The following is an 18,728-nucleotide window of genomic DNA, read 5'->3' on the forward strand; positions in this document are numbered from 1 at the left end:
CATTATAGCAATGCGATTTCTGAATGGGGTTTTGCAAAAGTTACGCTCTATTGTCCTCATTAGGCTTGAGCATGGCTGAAGAAAATACTCCGAACGAGTTTTAATTAGCTTATTGTGAAAAGGGTGAAGCAGATTTTTTTTTTTTTTCATTTTAGTTGCTGCTCACATCTGAAGATACCGAGCCATTAACACTAACTCTAAAATGCTAATCTTGTAGGCCATTTTCCTTTTAAGTTTATGTTCTCGATATTTAGGCTAAGACATTGCTAACCCCTTGAATCCTGGACAAATTTTGTTGCTTGTCCAACCCTCTTGATCTTTGTCCCAAAACGTTCTTACATCAGGTTTAACAATTAACAATTCAATCATTAATCTTATTAGCAAGACTGTGTTAAAAAGATTGGTTGGAGTTAATCAACTCAATATGGAATGGAAGTAGTATTTTGGGCTGTACGGAATGGTCGGAAGCTGAATTTGGTGTCCGAGTACTTAGTCTAACATCCGATCTCTCCTCAACCAGGCCCAGGGTGGTCATTGGCTCTTTGTCGGGAAAACTATCAGCAGATTCCTTAGCGTCCAGTACCGGAATCTAAGGCTAATTGGGCTTCAGCAACCTCTTCTCTTTTTTCTTTTTTTTTTTTGTTTTAAATACAAATTTGAAGACAACGAATAAGATTTGTTGTAAAAGAAAAGAAAAGAAAATAGAAGGACAGTAAGATTGCAGCAAAGTTAATTCAGCTCAAAAACTCATCTTTCCTTCGTAGGTGTCTCAATTCTGATTTAGAAATTACTTTTGATCTCACCAAGTCTCATATTGTTTGATTGAACTTTAGTAGGTAACAACTAGATTTAGCAAAAGAAGAACGAGTTTATGGGTCCAAAATCTCAAAGCGCAGGTTGTGATTCATATGAATAAAGACCTGACATCTCAACACTGCGTTGCAAAATGCCATTGTTCATGCGACTAATATCTAGCTTTCCACCAAAATCTCTTTTTAAAGTGAATGCAAGGTGCAATTTTGTGCGAAGAGAGACCGGGAACCAACTTTCACAAGCATATATATATTCACACGATTTTCCAAACAAATTGAAGGCAACCCCAACTAAAGAAATATTAACAGAGAGAGTTGAGTTGAGTGGAGTGGTAAGATAGGAGAGACTGTCAACAGGTGGTCTTGAACCCCAAGATCTCCCACTTATCTCAAAAAAAAAAAAAAATCCAACTAAAGAAATTGATTATCTAAAGCCTCTCAAATTTTGAGAGACTCAAAGCTAAACCTACTAGGTAGTTCACAATCAAGGTTCAAGAAATAGATGAACGGAAAAATTCTTGATCATTTGTGTTCCCAAACTGACCTTCACCGCCAATTAAACAAGCAAAGAAGTCCTTGTCCAAGTGATTCCTGGAACCATGAACCAAACTCGAGCTTCCAACTTCATCACAACTGCTAGAGATCTGGGAGGAAAGAGAAGAATAAGGTGTATTGTTCACCGATAACAGCATTTCTTGAGCCTTATGCAACTCCTGCTTAAGCCTCCCAACTTCACTTTGAAGCCTCTCATTATCTGCTAACAGATTTTCCAATCTTAGCTGCAAAGCCTTGTGATCAACCTCAAGGTTTTCATTCTTCCACCGGGCACGCTTGTTTTGGTACCAAATTGCAACCTTGCGAGGTGGTAGACCCAGCTGGTGGGCTAGTTGGGACCTGCGATCTGGATCCAGTTTGTTATTGAAATTAAAGCTTTTTTCTAGGAGACTAACCTGATCTTGAGTCAGCCTTTTCTTCTGAAATTTGAGTTCGTTTTTTCGAACGCTTGACTGAATGTGGTGGTAATCCATTGCAGTTCTTGCCAAGAGAAACGTTCAAAAATGGCAAATAACTCTGACCATTGTATGTGAAAGGCCAATAAATTGGAGATCAAGATGTTAAGTTGGGCAGCACATCGTAATCATGCATGCATTTGGCTGGTCATCACGTGGGCTGTGTCCTACTACTAATTGAAAGTCTAGTCCTACTATTTAGGATTAGACTTCAGTAATTGGTGAACTTGTTTTTCCAAACCAAGAAAAGGGAAAAAAAAGAAGAAGATAAATGCATGTTCAAGAAAGCTATATTGGAGAAATAAAACAACACGTAAAAGCACCATGATTTGGTGTTGCGTGTGGTAATATTTCAAAGGCCAACGTAAGAATTGAAAGCGTATTGATCTGTTGATCTCCGTACTAGAAAAAAAAAATCAAAATATCAGTTATAAAAAAAAATCAACACATCAGTTGCAAAATTGTCGATGCATGTCTTGTCTGTATCTGTAATTTGTCAATGGATATGGTGGGGGAAACGCCAAGTCAATGCTTAACAAAGCATACAGCTCATGATTTGAACAATTCTATTTTGGTTCGCTTTCCAACATTTGTGACCACTCTCTCTCTCTCTCTCTAAGTTATAGAGTCTTCTCCTTCTTTTTTTTAAGATAAATTGACTTCGAGTGAAACTGGCTATAGCTGGATGCACTTCGACTGAGGAGAGCCGCCTCAATTGTGAAACATAATAGTTCAAAGTTGATTTTTTGAGGGGTTTCAGAATTGCATATCGGTTTCATGATGAACTTGAATAAGCTTTTAATAATAGTTAAGCTAAATTAGTTCAAATTCAAGGTTGACAAGTTTAAGAATACACTGAAACTTGACTTTAGATTTTTTTTTTTTTTTTTTGACTTAGATTATTAACAAACAAAATTTGAACAACCTTTTAGTTGATAAGCTCGAGTCAAATGTTGAGCAACACGATTCATATTTAAACCCTCTTCAATTCATCAGTTTTCATCTGTGAATTCATTATTCATGTACGTAGAGGATAAATAGAACTCAAGGGTTGAGCTCATGACGTTTTTAACCGGGATATATGACCCTTTTTATTAATCTAAACTCGTCATCTTTCTTTTATTTTTGGTAGATACCATCCAGCAAAACTTTGATTATACTGCCCTGCCCTTGAAAACTGACATTTCTTGTGATCAAACGCAAAATAAAACGCACAAATTACTGTCAAATAGAAGAGAGATCTCCAGAAAGATATTTTGTTGTTGTATATATAGGAACACAAACTACCACGGATACACTCTATAAACAATACAACTTGCAGAGACTTATTAATCCATCAGGCATGAACCAATTAAGTTACACTACTACATTTCTTTTCCTTTTCTTTTGGGTTACGCCAGAGGGTGCCTTATTTGATAAGATCAAGCTCTATCTGGTAAAGAATCAATGCAAGAAAAGCAAGACAATAGAATAAAATTAATGTCTATTTTCATCAATTATTTTGATTTTCTGTCCACCAGAAATGATCTCTATCTGCTGGCTCAATTATTTGCAAGATCATGCTATATTACATATTCCCCTTAAATTCGATCGCCATCTTTAATTTTCGTAACCTATTCCAACAATAATGACATCGTAACAACTGAAAACGTATTATATCAAATATTTCATCGAACAATTCGGTTAAATAATTCACAAATGATCGCTTAGTAACATTTAGGCACACTGAACCTGTATCAAAATCTCCGCCGCCCAAGTGTGTACTACTTGACTGAAATCACTCTATTCTCATCATTCACCGCTAAAAGAGAAACTTGTTGTTAGGACAGGATACATTTTCCCCACCTGCCATGTCTTTATTGCACATATAGGATGTAGCTTTCAGGCATCAGTACTTGTGGGGTTCAAATTGGCGGTTCATGAAACGCGACGTTAGGGCACGGTTCTAAGATTGTAATGCTTTGAATGTTGGAATAAGTAGTAATACTTCCTTGTTAGCTTTTTGTGGAAAGTGCATGAACTTCAAAATGTGGACATATTCATTTTCTTGACCTAACATCTTCGTCATGGACGTTACAAGGATCCCAAAGCTAGTAGATTAGATTCCAATAGTCCAGTTAATTATGTATCTACAGGACATAGCTGGAACTAAAAAGTATTGTTTTCCTTTTTTTTTTTTTGGTATTACATCGTTTAGAATAATTTATTTTTCCCATTACAGTTATGGAGTTTAAAATTCAAGAGTATAAGATGATTTACTTGAGATCTTGCAACAACTCTGGTAAAATTTTTATCCCGTGTGTGAATCAGTAGAATCTTTGAAATCACGGTAGAATTCTGATTCGGCTTCCTCGAAATTAAAGGGGATAGAGTTAAGTTGATTTCTAGCTTCTAGACGAGCGAACGATACTCTATATTTCTTAGTGGAATTTTGATCAAATTGAGGAGACACTTTTACTAAAGATCTGGTGCAGTTGAAAACTAGGGTCGAACAAAATCTACAAACTATATATTTATGAAGACTCATGTTCAACTTATTTGGGGTTTAGCATGCTGCAGTTAGCTGTTTTCCCATGCTTCTCCGTGCAAAGGGTTTCTAAGTTTTCTGATCGACTTATGTACTACAACTATAAGTGTCAAATAAATCCATTTAATTAAATTTACCCATACTCGTTCATGAATAGTTGGGTATGGATATTTTAAATTTTTACATATAGGTATAAATGAGTTATCCAATAATATCCATTTAATAAATGGGTGTAATTGGATAACCCACCAAACTCAATTAACCCAATTATTCTCTTTATAAAAAGGACTATAGTCATTTTGTCATGATGTCCTACTTAATTTTTTTTCTAAGATTCTTCATTTTGTCATGATATTAACTACTTTTATTATTATTATTATTATTATTATTATTATTTGTTAGTTTTATCTTATCATTTTATTTTCTCGTAGTTTGTTAACTTGTTCATTTTTCAGTATTACCAATTTATGACAAGCTTTATCCTCTTTTCCTACCTTTCTAATATGAAATTTTAAATTTATGCAAAAAAAAAATGCTAAGGGTTAAAAGTTTTTGGATTAAATTTTTATGTTAACTTTCATATTATTTAGTCCAAATTTTTATATTCTTATTGTTCAATTATTAAATTGTATGCAATTTTGTGACATAGCATACAAATGGGAAAAGATGGTAGTTAGACTTATTGGGCATTATAAGTAAATATTTAAAATTAATGATGAGTGCAAATTGCAAAGGGTGGCATAAATTGATAATTTAGTTTACAAAATGAATTTAGATGAGTTTGTAAAAAGTTAGAATAAATGGGTTGTAAATGGGTAATTGGGTTACCCAACTCATTTTTTGACTTACTCATTTATACCCATCTTTTTAAATGAATATAAATGGGTTGACTCATTTATTCCCATTACCCATTTTAATCCGTCCAAACCTGTCCAAGTCACCTATTTTGACACATCTAAGTATCTAACTACAGTTTAATCTGAAGTTAATTTATAAATACATAATATGACAATTGTTTACGATAAATAGACAGACACACACAAGTGGGTTTATTTAAGCACTATTCTCGACAATAGCATGGTATGGTTGTCTTGATGATTATCATTATCATTTTGTCGAATACATGTAAAAGCTCCATAGGAGAGTATTGAAAGGGCAATTTTAATGACAATAGTATCATGCAGTGGTGAAGTCAGGACCCATTACAGAGAGTACAATGAGAAAATGCTTTTTTTTTTCTTTTTTTTTTTTCTGACGGAGTGGGTGTCCGGGTCAAGTCCTTAAAGGCGGCCCGACTAATCCCACTTCGGCCCGGCCCAGCGCCCCAACCAGACCTAGCACGTTAGATGCACGGAGAATCTGATGTTGCTGCGGAACCCCGGGACACGAGGACCCGAGGAAGAGGCGCCAACCACCAGCCCATTCACGTGGGGGCGAGAAAATGCTTTTTAGTAAAGTAAAAATTTATTGTGAATATGAGTTATAGTATATATTGCCTTAGGCTTTAATTATTGTGATGACCACATTGTTTAAGTTAAAAAAGGTCGAATCTTTTTTTATTCTTTAAGGAGTGACATAGATGTTTGATAAAAAAAAAATAGATCCAATGTTTTTGCAAAAAATTATTTGTTATAAACTTCGGTTTTTAGGAAGAAGACAATTCTATGTAATTTAACAAGGAAATGCAGACAAAGAATGAACTTTTAAAATATTAAAGGAATGCAATGTAGTAAGGGAAAGAAATTCGACTGTTGTGGTGGTGCCTCAGTACAACTTATATATAATCAGCAGCACCTTCAGTTTGATGTAAGGAAAACTTTTTGCGACAAGTGAATAAATGCTTTATGTAAGTGATTACTAAGATGCTTTACCGAGCAAAATATTAATGAAGAATAAGTTTAATTTAAAAATAAAAAATTTGCCTTTAGTTTTTGAATTTTGTTCCAACAATGTTTCTCATCTTTAAAAATGAAAAAAGTTGCCTTTAATTAGGAATAAAAGTTTTTTTTAGAGCAATTTTTACAAGAGCTATTAATCGAACTGGGCAGCTCTCCAGTCAAGTCTTAAGGGCTCGACTAGGCTCGTTTTTCTTAATAAATAAGTCGAGTTTGAGTGCTATATGTACTCATTTTTGAATCGAACGACTCACCAACTACTCGACAGGTTCAAAATATAAGGGTCATTTCATTGCATGTCTAATAATTATACCCTAAGTTTCAATTTTCAAACGAGGATTCCTGTTGTTGCTGCTCTAATTTTTCTCTCCTCTTCCCTTTTCCACAACCCGCAGCCGCACTTTCCTACACACCAAATCACCAATCCATCCACCACCTCACCACCATTACTCGAGCTCGTTAAGCTCGGCTCGATTTTCAAACTCGAGTTCAAACTTGAATTCAAGTTTCACTAGTCGATCTCGAATGACTTTTGAAACTCGAACTACTAATCGAGCGAGTTCGAACTAGCTTGATAAATGTTTGAGTCGAGTTCAATTATCAAGTGCTTGAACTTGATTCGACTCGATTAATAACACTAGTTTTTACCATGAGTTTATACTTTCTCTTAGTGAAAGGGAAACAGATTTTGTTGCACATGACAGGTGTCGAGCATGTGCAATAATAATAATAAAAACCTAAATACCATTAAAAGCAGTCAATAATTAATCCTAGGTACTGGAGCAGGGACTCTAGGTGTGCAATGGGTTACTTGATTCACCCTGTTTTCGAAGAGTTTGCTTAATCCGATATACCAGAATTAATTAGTTGACAAAATTTACTAAATAGTAGACAGTGGCAAGTAGGGTCGTCTCCTCAGGGACTGGGGATATTTGTCTCTTTGAGATTCCAATTGGTAAAGGGGGATTTTATCGGACTAAAACTAAAAATAATTAAGCAATTCACTAAAAATAAATAATTAACTAGCACGAATATAAACAGTAATTAAATCAAGAATAGATAAATTCTAACCAAGGATACAACTACTCAGACACAGTCCACTTACCCGATCATTGATGCAAGGGAAGTTTACTTAATTTATTAATAGGCTAGTTATAGTCGCCGACGAACTCTAACAACCAATGTTTCCTTAATTTATTGATAACCAAGGTACGACCATTGATTATCCCTAATCAGAAAATACTCCTAGGTACGACCGTAGGAATTAATTTCCCAATTGCATTAAGATCTAGAAAAACCTAGCCCCAATCAATAACACGCTACGAGGGTTATTTAAATTAGATTGCACATTCTCCTAGTGTGTAAACACGCCAGTTGCCACTAATATTAATCAATCAAACAATTACGGATTTAATTGACTAATTTGGCAGGAGATTAATAAGTCACATTGAACATCGGGCCCTTAACATCCAATTAACAAAATAATCCCATGGAAATTCAAATAGGCAACGTGCAAATATTAACAAATTAAGAAACGCGTGAAAACTAATTAGATCTCACAGATATTTAGGACTGCGCCGTCGAGTTGATCCTTGACTAGATGAAGGGCTTAGCCACGTCACATAATTAAATCTCCACGCAAATTAATTGATTGCAAAGGCATCAAGTTTTTCACTAAGAAACGAGAAATAAAAGATGTTTTTCCCGTTGGAAAATATTATCGAACAGTAGGCGTGCGCCTAACAAGAAAAGAAAGAAAACTAAAACTATCCTAAAAACTATCCTCTGTGCGATTGTCACTTAAAAGCCAAAAATGACTAATGCCCTTTAGTGGCCCCCCGCAATTAAGAAAGGAGTGTACATAAAGTGAAGTTCTCTTCGGTCCTTTCTTTAGTTTCCTCTTGATAGGCAAAGACGTCAATACTCCTAATCCGCAAAAAGGAAGTGCAATCCAGTTCCAGTACCACGTGGGCCAGGTTCGTGGATTATTTGAAGTCTCTCGCGCTTGGAGTCTTTTCCTCAAGATGGTTTCCTTTTTTTAGCACTTTTCAGGTCTACTTTCTGTAAATGGGTCCAAATACCAAATATAAGTATATGTTAACAATTAAACAATATTTGGCAAAAATAATGAGAGAAATTAACAATAAAATTACTAACAATTAATACCCTATTAGTACAGCAAATCGCTTTTTTCGGTTCTCTCTCCACTTTTCTACCCTGAAGAACAAAGGAGTTGATTCAGAGTATCTTTTCCCAGATCAAATGCTGGAATTTCATTAGCCTGCCTTCGTAGCCACCAAAGCTAAGGAAATTAACTCTGGCAATAAGCTATCTGAAATTTAACCAATCAGTTTATGGATCAATGTTTGTTTCGACAGTTACAAAAGCATTCAAGGTTTCTTTTTCTGTTTAGATAGTACTTTAAGAACATGCTGAAATGGATATTGCTATATCAATTTTGTTTCAATTTGTCCGAACAGACTCAAAAAGTTCCGTAACCATTGGTTAATTATCCCATTAAACCCTTAATCTTTTCAAAGGGGTATAAGATTAACTTTAAGCCTATTGATTGAATCCTCTATAATTTAGTGTTGAGTCAATTAAATCCTTTCAATGGTCTTAAAATTTGAACAATAATTAGAAAATCGACCCACAATAAATAACGAATGGATTTACCTCATAAACTTTTTAATTAAGGTACAACAACAGTATATGGATTAAAAAAGCTTCCTTTATCACTAAAGTAAGTAAATAACAATTTTAAATTGTAATCAGAGAAAGACAAGTTGAATCAAATATTTGCAAAGACAGGTTTTGCTACCCCAAATCAATCACCAACAGGCTAATAAATTTACAATAAAAAAAACTTAGAAAGTGCCGTCTTGATTATTTAAAGAGGATTTAAATGTGGTATGATATCTATCTTCTATGATCTTTTAGCTCAGATGAAAAAGTTAAAAATACTTATATGGCTGTTAATAAATTTATAGAGCATAATGGGTTCCAAAACTAAGAATTGGCTAGACCTCACTGATTTGTCCTCACAAAGTTTGACAATTACATTGCACATGTTGATAATTTGAGAGCTTTCATAGCAATTTACCAAAATCCTTATACATGTAATTTAACAGGTCAAAACAGACTTAATGTCATTATCTTGCAGATCTGCCTGGAAATTTACTCAGGGCAGATAACATATGATAATATATAAATATATATATATATATATACATATATGTCTGTCATTGTACGGGTACTCTCTCTCTCTCTCAAAACTTCTCTGTATTGTTCCAATTTTATCGGATGTCCCAGAAGGAACATGTCTTCCTCCAAAACATGATTATAATAATAATATGACACTTAGATTATTAATGGGTTGCAATGTAGGGTTAGAATTACTCATGCATGTTTTTGTCAAGCCCTATTATTCACCCCACTCAAGGGAAATTTTTTCTTTAAAAAAAATTAAAGTTCTGTTTCGAATCGAGATATTCACCAGCTGTCTCTCGTTTCCATTCTTGGAAACAACTAAGAAGTTTCTTTCTCTGTTGCCTGAATGGTGGAATTTATGTAGTGTTTGTTCAAGTCGCCCTGTTGAAGCCGCAAGCAAAATATTTTGGAAGCAAGAGTAACGTTAACAATATGAAGCCATAGAGATTAAATTTGTACTTGAACTCTGGAGAAAATTTGTCAAGAGATTCGAGACATAGGTATTTTACTCGGAAATTTACATAGTTAGTTGGGTAGCCACGAATGGAAAAACTGGTACTATAGATTCTATGTATAGACGTTAAATTGATTCATTCTAGAATGGTATACTGATTTAGTCTATGTTTACGGTAATTGAAATTAATCATATCATTTTCGTTTCCAAATTTTACGTTTTCTGGCCATTTTCTTCAACTATAACTTTGTGCCCTTTTTGGTTAATACTTTATTATACTTGGCGGTCCAAATAGTGTTACTGTTGTTTGATTATTTCCCATTGAAAAACTCAAAATTTTAATTCACCGGAAAGATTTTGATAAAGAAGGCAACAACTAAAATTAACAATATCAAGGTAATTTTGATCTAGTGGTTAAAGTTAAAATCTTAGAATTTAGAGTTTTTGGGTTTTAATTTCTCTTTCATTCCCGCTTCTCAAGTTCCATCACTCCCACGCTAAAAAAATATTTTAAAAGTATATATTAAACAAAGAAAATTAGCATTGGTTTCTTAACAAATCTTTAGTCAACTAGAAGAATTCCTGATGAGATATGGATCAGATTAAATATAGACTTTTGTCCTTTTTCCCTTTATTAATCTGTTGACCTCAAAGGTGACAAGAGGACCCTAAAGAACTCCATTTTCTTCTCCAAGACCATCTTCTTTCTCTGGTAATACAAATTTTTATGGACAAATACACGTCTCCCTAACACATGGGTAGAACCATTAGCTTAGGTAAGCAACATGATTAAGTTCCTAATTGCTGATCAAGGACAGTTGATTGTATAAATGGATGGTGGAGACATGAACTTTTTTTCAATCATATTTGAAACGAGTTTCAAAGATGAAAGCGTATGGTAGATAAATCTACCATTCGAAAAAGTTATCATCCAATATGGCTAAATCCTGATTAAATATTGTTATGGATTTATTATTATTATTATCATCATCATCATCATCATCCAATAGGATCACGGTTCATTTTCTGTGCGTGTTATTTTTCTTTTCTTCTTTTTGGTAGAGTTACACGTACTTTTTTGCATCTTTCCCACACCATTTTCACATATGTCTAGTGTATTTTGTGCTTCATTGGAATTTTTTTTATTTTTTAAAAAAGGGTCAAGGTTGAGAGATCAAAGCTGCCTAGTGTCACCTCAGCTAACTAAAAAGCATTGGACCAGAAGATGGGCATTTATTGAGAACACAAGAAATTGCTAAACTACATAGGCTAAGTGGTCATAGTACCTATCATGTATTGGAATGGCAAGTTTTCTTACTAAGTTTCACGAGCAAAAATGTAGGTGCCCAGCTTTGCAGGTGTGACTAAAGAAATGGAATGACGTGCGTGTGTTTGTGTTCATGAGAGAGAGACAGAGACTCAGAAAATCAGTTCGTGTTCTTTTCTATTTTGCTACCATCCTAGTTTTCCCCATACGTATATGAATTATTGTAGCATGCAGGCGGACGATGAGTTAACAAGACAAATACATACATTTGCATCAGTCAGACAACACAAACACAAAACTCCTCGACTTATCAAAATTGGATCCAGCCTACACCAGTTACAATTTCTATAGCAATTTTTTTTTATTCTTCTATTTTTTTTTTAGTTTTTCTTAAATAGTTGAAGGAAATTAATTATAGGTTTCAAGAATGGGCCCTTTTTAAGGTCATTTGTTTTCATGCTTTTCTCTCCTTGTTGTCTAATATGTTTTTGTCCTCTCCTTCCCCCCACAAAAAAAAAAAATCTGATTCTTTACCATATTAGCACCCAAAAAGCATTCCATATAAGAAGCTAGCTATGGCCTCTGCCCTCCTACCTTTTTTTTTAATTCCCTTGCAAAACATGTTTAGAATTTCTACGGCCACATCCTTGCTTCAATAAGAGTGAAGAAGTCTGCCAAGTTTACCAACTTTTATCAAAAGTGCAAGGTCATAAGGAGTTTTGACAGTAAAACAATGGAGGAAGACTTCAGAAGTCATCGAAGAAATTTCGAACCAAAATCATTATGCGCATATGATAATCTGCTGACACCGATTGGCACGAGGAATTATTCGGCAGATTTCTTGAATATAATTGCTCAAAAATCAAAATCAAATCTTTTTAGATAACGCAACTGGGAATCTAGCTATTGTCTTTTTCTTGCATACGATTGTAAAGGAAACTTTGATGCAGCTAGATTATGCATCTGAATATTCCCGTCTCAAATAATAAATGGCAATCTTATCCTGTTAAATACATTACTATGGTACTAGACATGAGATGATTAAATGTTTTATTTATGGATTGCTGTGTCCTAGAAAAAACAAATGTCCCTGGATAGAAATTGACCTAATGAAATTGTAATGCAACCATGCACTATATGTCATGGTCAACGTCATCAACTCTGATCATTAGTCAATTGTTTCTAGCTAGAAGTTATTACTCTTTTTTTTTTTTGTACCGAGAACAATCTAATTTCATCGAGTTTGTTTGAGATTATACGCATGCATTTATTCTCGTTTATTTGTTGCATGAGTTAATTATGCTCAAGCTGAGTTTCAAATGAACCACTAGTTATGGGATTAGTAGTCAGGGAGTTGAACTCCTGCCTGATAGATTTTGATAGATCAGGATTTAAATCCTGACCAGCAAGTTTAGGGTAGGAAGGAAACAGAGGAGTAGGAGGAGGTAAAAAAATTTGAGTTTCAAACGGTCAATATTGAGATATATATTTTGTTCACCTTGAATCTTAGCACCTAAGGAGTATTAAGGACTACAAGAGCTCTAAAAGGTCGAGAAAACATGATGTCTTAAGTGAAATCCTAATCACATGCGTGTGCTAATGAAACTGAATTCTTTAGGATGAAACGCAATGGATCAAGAGCTTAAACCGGAATAGCAATATCTTAACAGTCAATCAGTTGCCCTAAAAAAAGTTGATAAATCAAAAGAAAAGAGGGTTTTTACATTTTGCCCGAATTGATTCTCAGCATTTTTATGTTTCTCCACCCTTTTTTTGGCTTTAACAGTGGAGAATGTTCTATGTTAAACGAAAGCAACTTGATGTCAAAAGGCTAAGAAACTTCCTACGTAACTAATTGCCTGTTTTGGGGTGAACTTCCAATTTGATGAAAGCAACAGGTATACCAAGCAAGAAAGCGTGCTTAATCTGTCAAGAGCGAATACAGCCAACAATTAAATGACGACCATTACAACAGGATAATTGGTGATCTCGCCAGGATACGATTTTACGATTTCACACTATAGATTTCACCCTCTCTATATATATATATTCTCTTCCATCCTATGTGGAATGAGGTTCATCGCACTATCTTCCTGATCAATCTCATATATCAATGGAAGGCATCAACGTTCTCCCGCCAGGTTTCAGATTTCACCCCACTGATGAGGAGCTCATCAATTATTACCTCAAGATCAAAGTCTCTTCTGCCACAAATCCCTTAGTTTCCATCATAGCTGAAATTGATCTTTACAAGTTCAATCCTTGGGACCTTCCCGGTACTTCCTGAATCCTAACCTTCCATTTCTTTGTATTCCTAAATTCATATCTGCTTAAGAGTTGGTAAAAGATCATTATCATGTCATGCATGGCTTATTGATACCATACACTATTTCTTTGAAACGCAGACAAAGCCTTGTTTGGTGAAAGTGAATGGTTTTTCTTCAGCCCCCGAGATAGGAAATACCCCAACGGGGCTCGTCCGAATCGAACAGCTGCATCCGGCTACTGGAAAGCCACAGGAACTGATAAACCTATCCTTTCTTATGCGTCACAGTGCATTGGGGTGAAGAAAGCTCTGGTATTCTACAAAGGTCGTGCTCCAAATGGCACGAAGACTAACTGGATGATGCATGAATATAGGCTTCTCAATGATAGCCATCATTCTTTAGTGCAGAAAGGATCAATGAGAGTAAGTTCATTGGATTACTACTCCTATCTCCTCGTGGATTTTCTGAGAAATAAAAAACGAATACAAATCGTGATTTGTAGAAGTTTGAACTGGAAAATGAAAAAAGCACCGTAAGGTATTAGACATTTGTGAAATGGAGTCAAGTAATCATCCCGTGGAAAGAAAACAACTCGGACAAGTTCAGCATTCTTCTACACATAATTAGATCATTTGGTTGATTAATCATTCAAAGGTTTGAAAGTGAATATGGACCTGACAGACAGCTGTTTCAAAACACTGACTCTTTGTCTAGTTTGGTTAACTCTTTAGGAATGCACGAAGTAATGATAATTATTAGATTCACCAAAATCCAAAGCAATGTCTTTCCTCGCGTTTCTCTCCTCAACTTCTGCCTACTAGTATTAGAGCACCTGCGTCACATGTGGGAGGTATTGTGGTTTGTGATGCATAATCAAACAACATTTTTATTTAGATCGATTAGAAAATGTTTTAACTATTTTAATTACTTTATGTTCTATAATCTAGCCTCAAAACCTAAAACAAAATTAAACTATTTAGAATATTTTACTTCTCCTTTAATAATGAATATATACTTGGATAGTAATATACTAGTATAGATTAAGTCCAGTAAAGTCAAGAAGGAGAATGGAACGCCTGATTCCCACCGATAGGTGGAAAAAGTCTGATGATTGGCATCATGGTAACAAAAGATTTGGTCTGATAATTTTTGTCAGGTGATTTACCTGCAAGAGTTATCAGTTTTTGAGATTCATGTTTGACGTTCATATTACCTTTTGATTGATGCAGCTGGATGACTGGGTAGTATGCCGTGTTCGGCAGAAGAGCAATAATAGCATTGAGCCAAGGGAAGGAAACGCCAAAAGCAGGTCCAAGCGGACATTCCCTTGTGGCTTCGACGCCTATGGAGAAGGAGAAATCGCTCAGAATATCAGCTATTTTGGAAATAACCATTGGCATCCACAACAAAACTCTGATAGACTAATTCCATATGGGCATCTTGATATTCAAGGAGGAACTTCATCGGATCAATCGAGCTCCCAAGAAAATTTCGAACCATCCCAAGTTAATATTAACATGAACCATTCAATGAAAGATGCATTAGAAAGCATCAAAAGAGTGCTCTCTCTCGGGAATTTAGATGAACAGGGATCAAAACTGCCAAATAAGCGATTACGTTCTTCTTTAACTCCATCATCAACTTATTTGGAAAACTCAGGCATATTTGTGATTCCTAATAATCCATAGCCCAGATTTCGCTGCCAAATCCTATGTCATTTTCGGAGATCCAGATTTGTTAATGTACATTTCATTCTTGAATAGTGCTACAAATCCGCAAAAGGGTTGTTTTCAACATCCATGAGCGCATGGCTGGATCCTGCTTTCCACCATAGCCCATCTAGTACTTTTTGGGCAGGTGACAGGTGGATATATATATATATATATATATATGTCATCATTGATTTTCTTTTTTTTTTTTTACTTTTTTCTTTATATTGAAAAAACGAATCTCTTGTTGTCCCGAGCAATGGCTGGGTCGATCAAGAGTGGTATGCACATACATGTATATGCATGTCTTGTATATAAATGGTATATGATGATATATGTATTTCTTCATAAACAGAATTTCAGAAATCCAAAAATCAATATTATGATTAATCAATGATTATCCATCTTGTCTGCTCTGATGAAGAGGTCATGTTTTACTTGTTCTGGGTTGAGAACATGTCAAATGTAGATCTGAAAATTTGCTTGGCAGATATATTAATTACTATTAAGATGAGCAAGTTATATACGTGTTAACAAAAGCAAATCAGATGATGCCTAATATTTGTCTTCTTCAAAATATGACATGAATTATGGGATCACAATTATCAATTATTGTGAAAGTTAGCTTAAATTAATCGGTCTTTCAGTGTATGAGACATCAAAATATTTAGTTCTTGAATCCAAATTAAAGCAACAGCTCGTCCAAAACTGTTTAACATGACCTATTTGTTCTATTCTTTGGTTCCAGGAAATTATCAAAGTTTGCAGCCGAGCTGTTCCTTCTGTTGATGACACTTTGCAGACGCTGTCACATGTTAAGTGTATGATTTATGCTATATTTGGAAACTTTGATTCTTGTTTGTCACTTTATTGATAACTTCTCCTAAACAATGTGAATCCCATTTAAAATTTTCGAGTTTCAACTTCCTTTTCGACAGTACTTCTCCCCAATTGGATGAAAAACTTGACGCTTTTGGTTACAGGTAGTCTCAAGAATCACTAGCGAAATATAGCCGCCTTCCCACAATGCAGGCAATTTTGTTATCAACTGCTGCTTGGAACTTATATCCTTGCGTGAAACCATAAAGATTATGTAACTTGCTCCTGCAGTGAATTTATACCGCCCTGGCAAGGTAAAAACAAAAGCTACTGCTGTTACTACCATAATCATTTCACTTTCCCCGCGAAAATAAAAGAGATATACATATGGTTTTGTATTGAAACAAGTCAAGAACTCTGAAGAAGTTTACAAACCAAGCATCCTGCACTATTTCACTTGAATTTCTTTTGGATTTTAGACAGACTAGCCCAAGAGAAAACAGGGAAACGGAAAAAAGAAATGACAGATACTTTCATTTATTTTTTTTCCTTATAAAGTCAAAGAGAGGATGGTGATCACAGATAGATCAATATAAAAAGGTGATTGTTTCTTTCTTTAATTTATTTTATTTTGGTGAAAAGAAGGGCTTGACGCCATCACATACTAATTGAACAATGATGGGAGGCACCTATCTAATCTGTAATCAAAACAGATCAAACTAGACCAAGTGTATATCTCTAAGTAACTTAATTACATAAAACTTGAAACAAATTCAACCCTTGCTCTCTAATTAATTGTTTAGCAGTGGCGTTTCAGAAAATGGATCAAGATATCTTGCGCAAAATGCCTGAACGAGACACCTAACTAGACAACAAGTTTTTGGTCTACTTTTAATTTTGGGCCGGGATCACTTGTACCAACAATTTCAAAATAGATATATATGTATTGCGTGTACTACTATACCTTCACATTCTAGGCCCAAAACTAGTACTACCGGCTTTGTTTGGATCTCCTGTTTTTGGAGTGTTTTTCAAAAATTAGTTTTTCAAATACAATAAAAGTTACAACGAAGTACTCTAAAAGATAATCTAAAAATTAGTTTAAATTTTTTTAAAATTTTACCAAATATCTCATAATAAAGTGCCAATAAAAAATATTTCAAAATATACTCTAAAAACTCTGCTACAGCAAAGTTTTTCAAAAACACCCCCAAAAACAGCTAATCCAAACGGAGTTAGCTCCGAATGAGTCGGCTTCTCTAGCCTCTAGTGTATAGTGAGTAAATGGATGCGTTTGGATTAGTTGTTTTTTGAATGTTTTTGAAATATTTTATTATGATAATATAGGTGAAAAATTTTTACTATACATGCTTTTAATTGTAGTGTTTTTGAAAATATATTTTCGAATATTTTTAATGAAATATTTTTAAATTTTTATAAAATCTTACAACCACCCACCACTATCCTACCCCTCCTCTGGTCAGGGGTCACAATCAGAAAATGGTCACCACCCGCGACCAGAGAAGGGAAGGGAAATTGCGACCACAGAGGGGGAGGGAGGCAGCGGGAGAGACGTGGGGAGAAAGGAGGAGGGGAGAGGAGGAAGAAAAAGAGAAGAAAAGGGAGAGGTAGAGAGAGGAGGAGAAAGAAGAAGGGGGAGGAGAAAGGGGGAAGGGCGGGGGAGTGGTGGTGGTGTATTTTTTTTTTTGTATATTTGGAATTGATTATGAAATATTGTATGGAGAAAGAGGGAAGGGGCGGGAGGAGGGGTGATGGTGGTGTTTTGGAGTTGTTTTTGTTTGTATATTACTGTATTATTACACATGAAAAACTTGTTTTTCAAAAATTAAGGAATTCAAACGGATCATATCTGTGGCTTTTTTCGAGAAAGGTTTTGAAATATGTTATGGACACATCTTTTAATCATCTTTTTGTCATATCTAGTACATCATTGTATATATATATATATGTCCTCAAAAATTATAGTCCAAATATATAAAAGTTGAGAATTACAACTCAACAATGCTACAAATAAACTTGTAAATAGTGAGAGAACAAATTTATATATAATAAAACTTGAATACAAAACTTCTAAATCTTGATACTCCAGCCCTAACAAATAAATTAATGTCTCGTCACTGTAGGAAGTGACAATCTTGCAAATTTAACTTGCTTCACACAATTTTGAATTCATTTTCAATTGTCTAGCATAAAAACCTCAGGGATAAGTGCAAATTTTGGTTGATCCCAATTGATAATTTCCATAGTAGAAAGAAAAGGATGAGAAATTTGAAGTAAAAATCACAACTGAATTCAAGAAAATTAGAATCATTAGCCTTTGATATTCGTTTGGTTAGTAGATTATTAGCAAAAAATTATTAATAAGTATCATCAATATAATAGTGTCTAAATCATCTTTTTATCTTTCGGATATCACATAAAAAAGATAAAAAGTTACAATATTTTTTTCAAAAAATTATTTCGTTTAATCTAGTGTACAAATACACTCTTTCACCATGACTTCCAGGTCTGGCAGTCTCTGGCTTCCAATTTTCATGCGGCCAAAAATGTCTTCAAGTTGCTTCCTATCTAAGCTAGTCACAGGCTCATACTTTGACGGCTCATACTTTGACATTGATACCGTGCCTATGTAATATAACATGCTTTAATTCCCAAAAAGCCCTTTCAACGACCCCAATCGAAATCATTTCCACCTGTACGAAATGGTAACTTCATATCAAACATCTTTATGAGCCTT

At 34.6% G+C, this 18,728-nt stretch overlaps 2 protein-coding genes across 2 annotated transcripts; one reads left to right on the forward strand and one right to left on the reverse strand.

The window, feature by feature from the left end:
* Positions 1-1,303: 1,303 nt before the first annotated feature.
* On the reverse strand, positions 1,304-1,840 carry LOC113756965 (homeobox-leucine zipper protein ATHB-52-like). The gene has a single exon (XM_027300400.1). The coding sequence runs from the start codon at positions 1,838-1,840 to the stop codon at positions 1,304-1,306; it is 537 nt and encodes a 178-aa protein (XP_027156201.1).
* An 11,448-nt stretch (positions 1,841-13,288) lies between these two features.
* Positions 13,289-18,723, forward strand: LOC113756977 (NAC domain-containing protein 1-like). Its single transcript, XM_027300410.1, has 4 exons — positions 13,289-13,451; positions 13,581-13,864; positions 14,672-14,713; positions 18,640-18,723. The coding sequence occupies exons 1-4, from the start codon at positions 13,289-13,291 to the stop codon at positions 18,721-18,723; spliced, it is 573 nt and encodes a 190-aa protein (XP_027156211.1).
* Positions 18,724-18,728: the final 5 nt, after the last annotated feature.

The sequence above is a fragment of the Coffea eugenioides genome, chromosome 2 (genome assembly GCF_003713205.1).
Source record: "Coffea eugenioides isolate CCC68of chromosome 2, Ceug_1.0, whole genome shotgun sequence".
Taxonomy (NCBI): domain Eukaryota; kingdom Viridiplantae; phylum Streptophyta; class Magnoliopsida; order Gentianales; family Rubiaceae; genus Coffea; species Coffea eugenioides.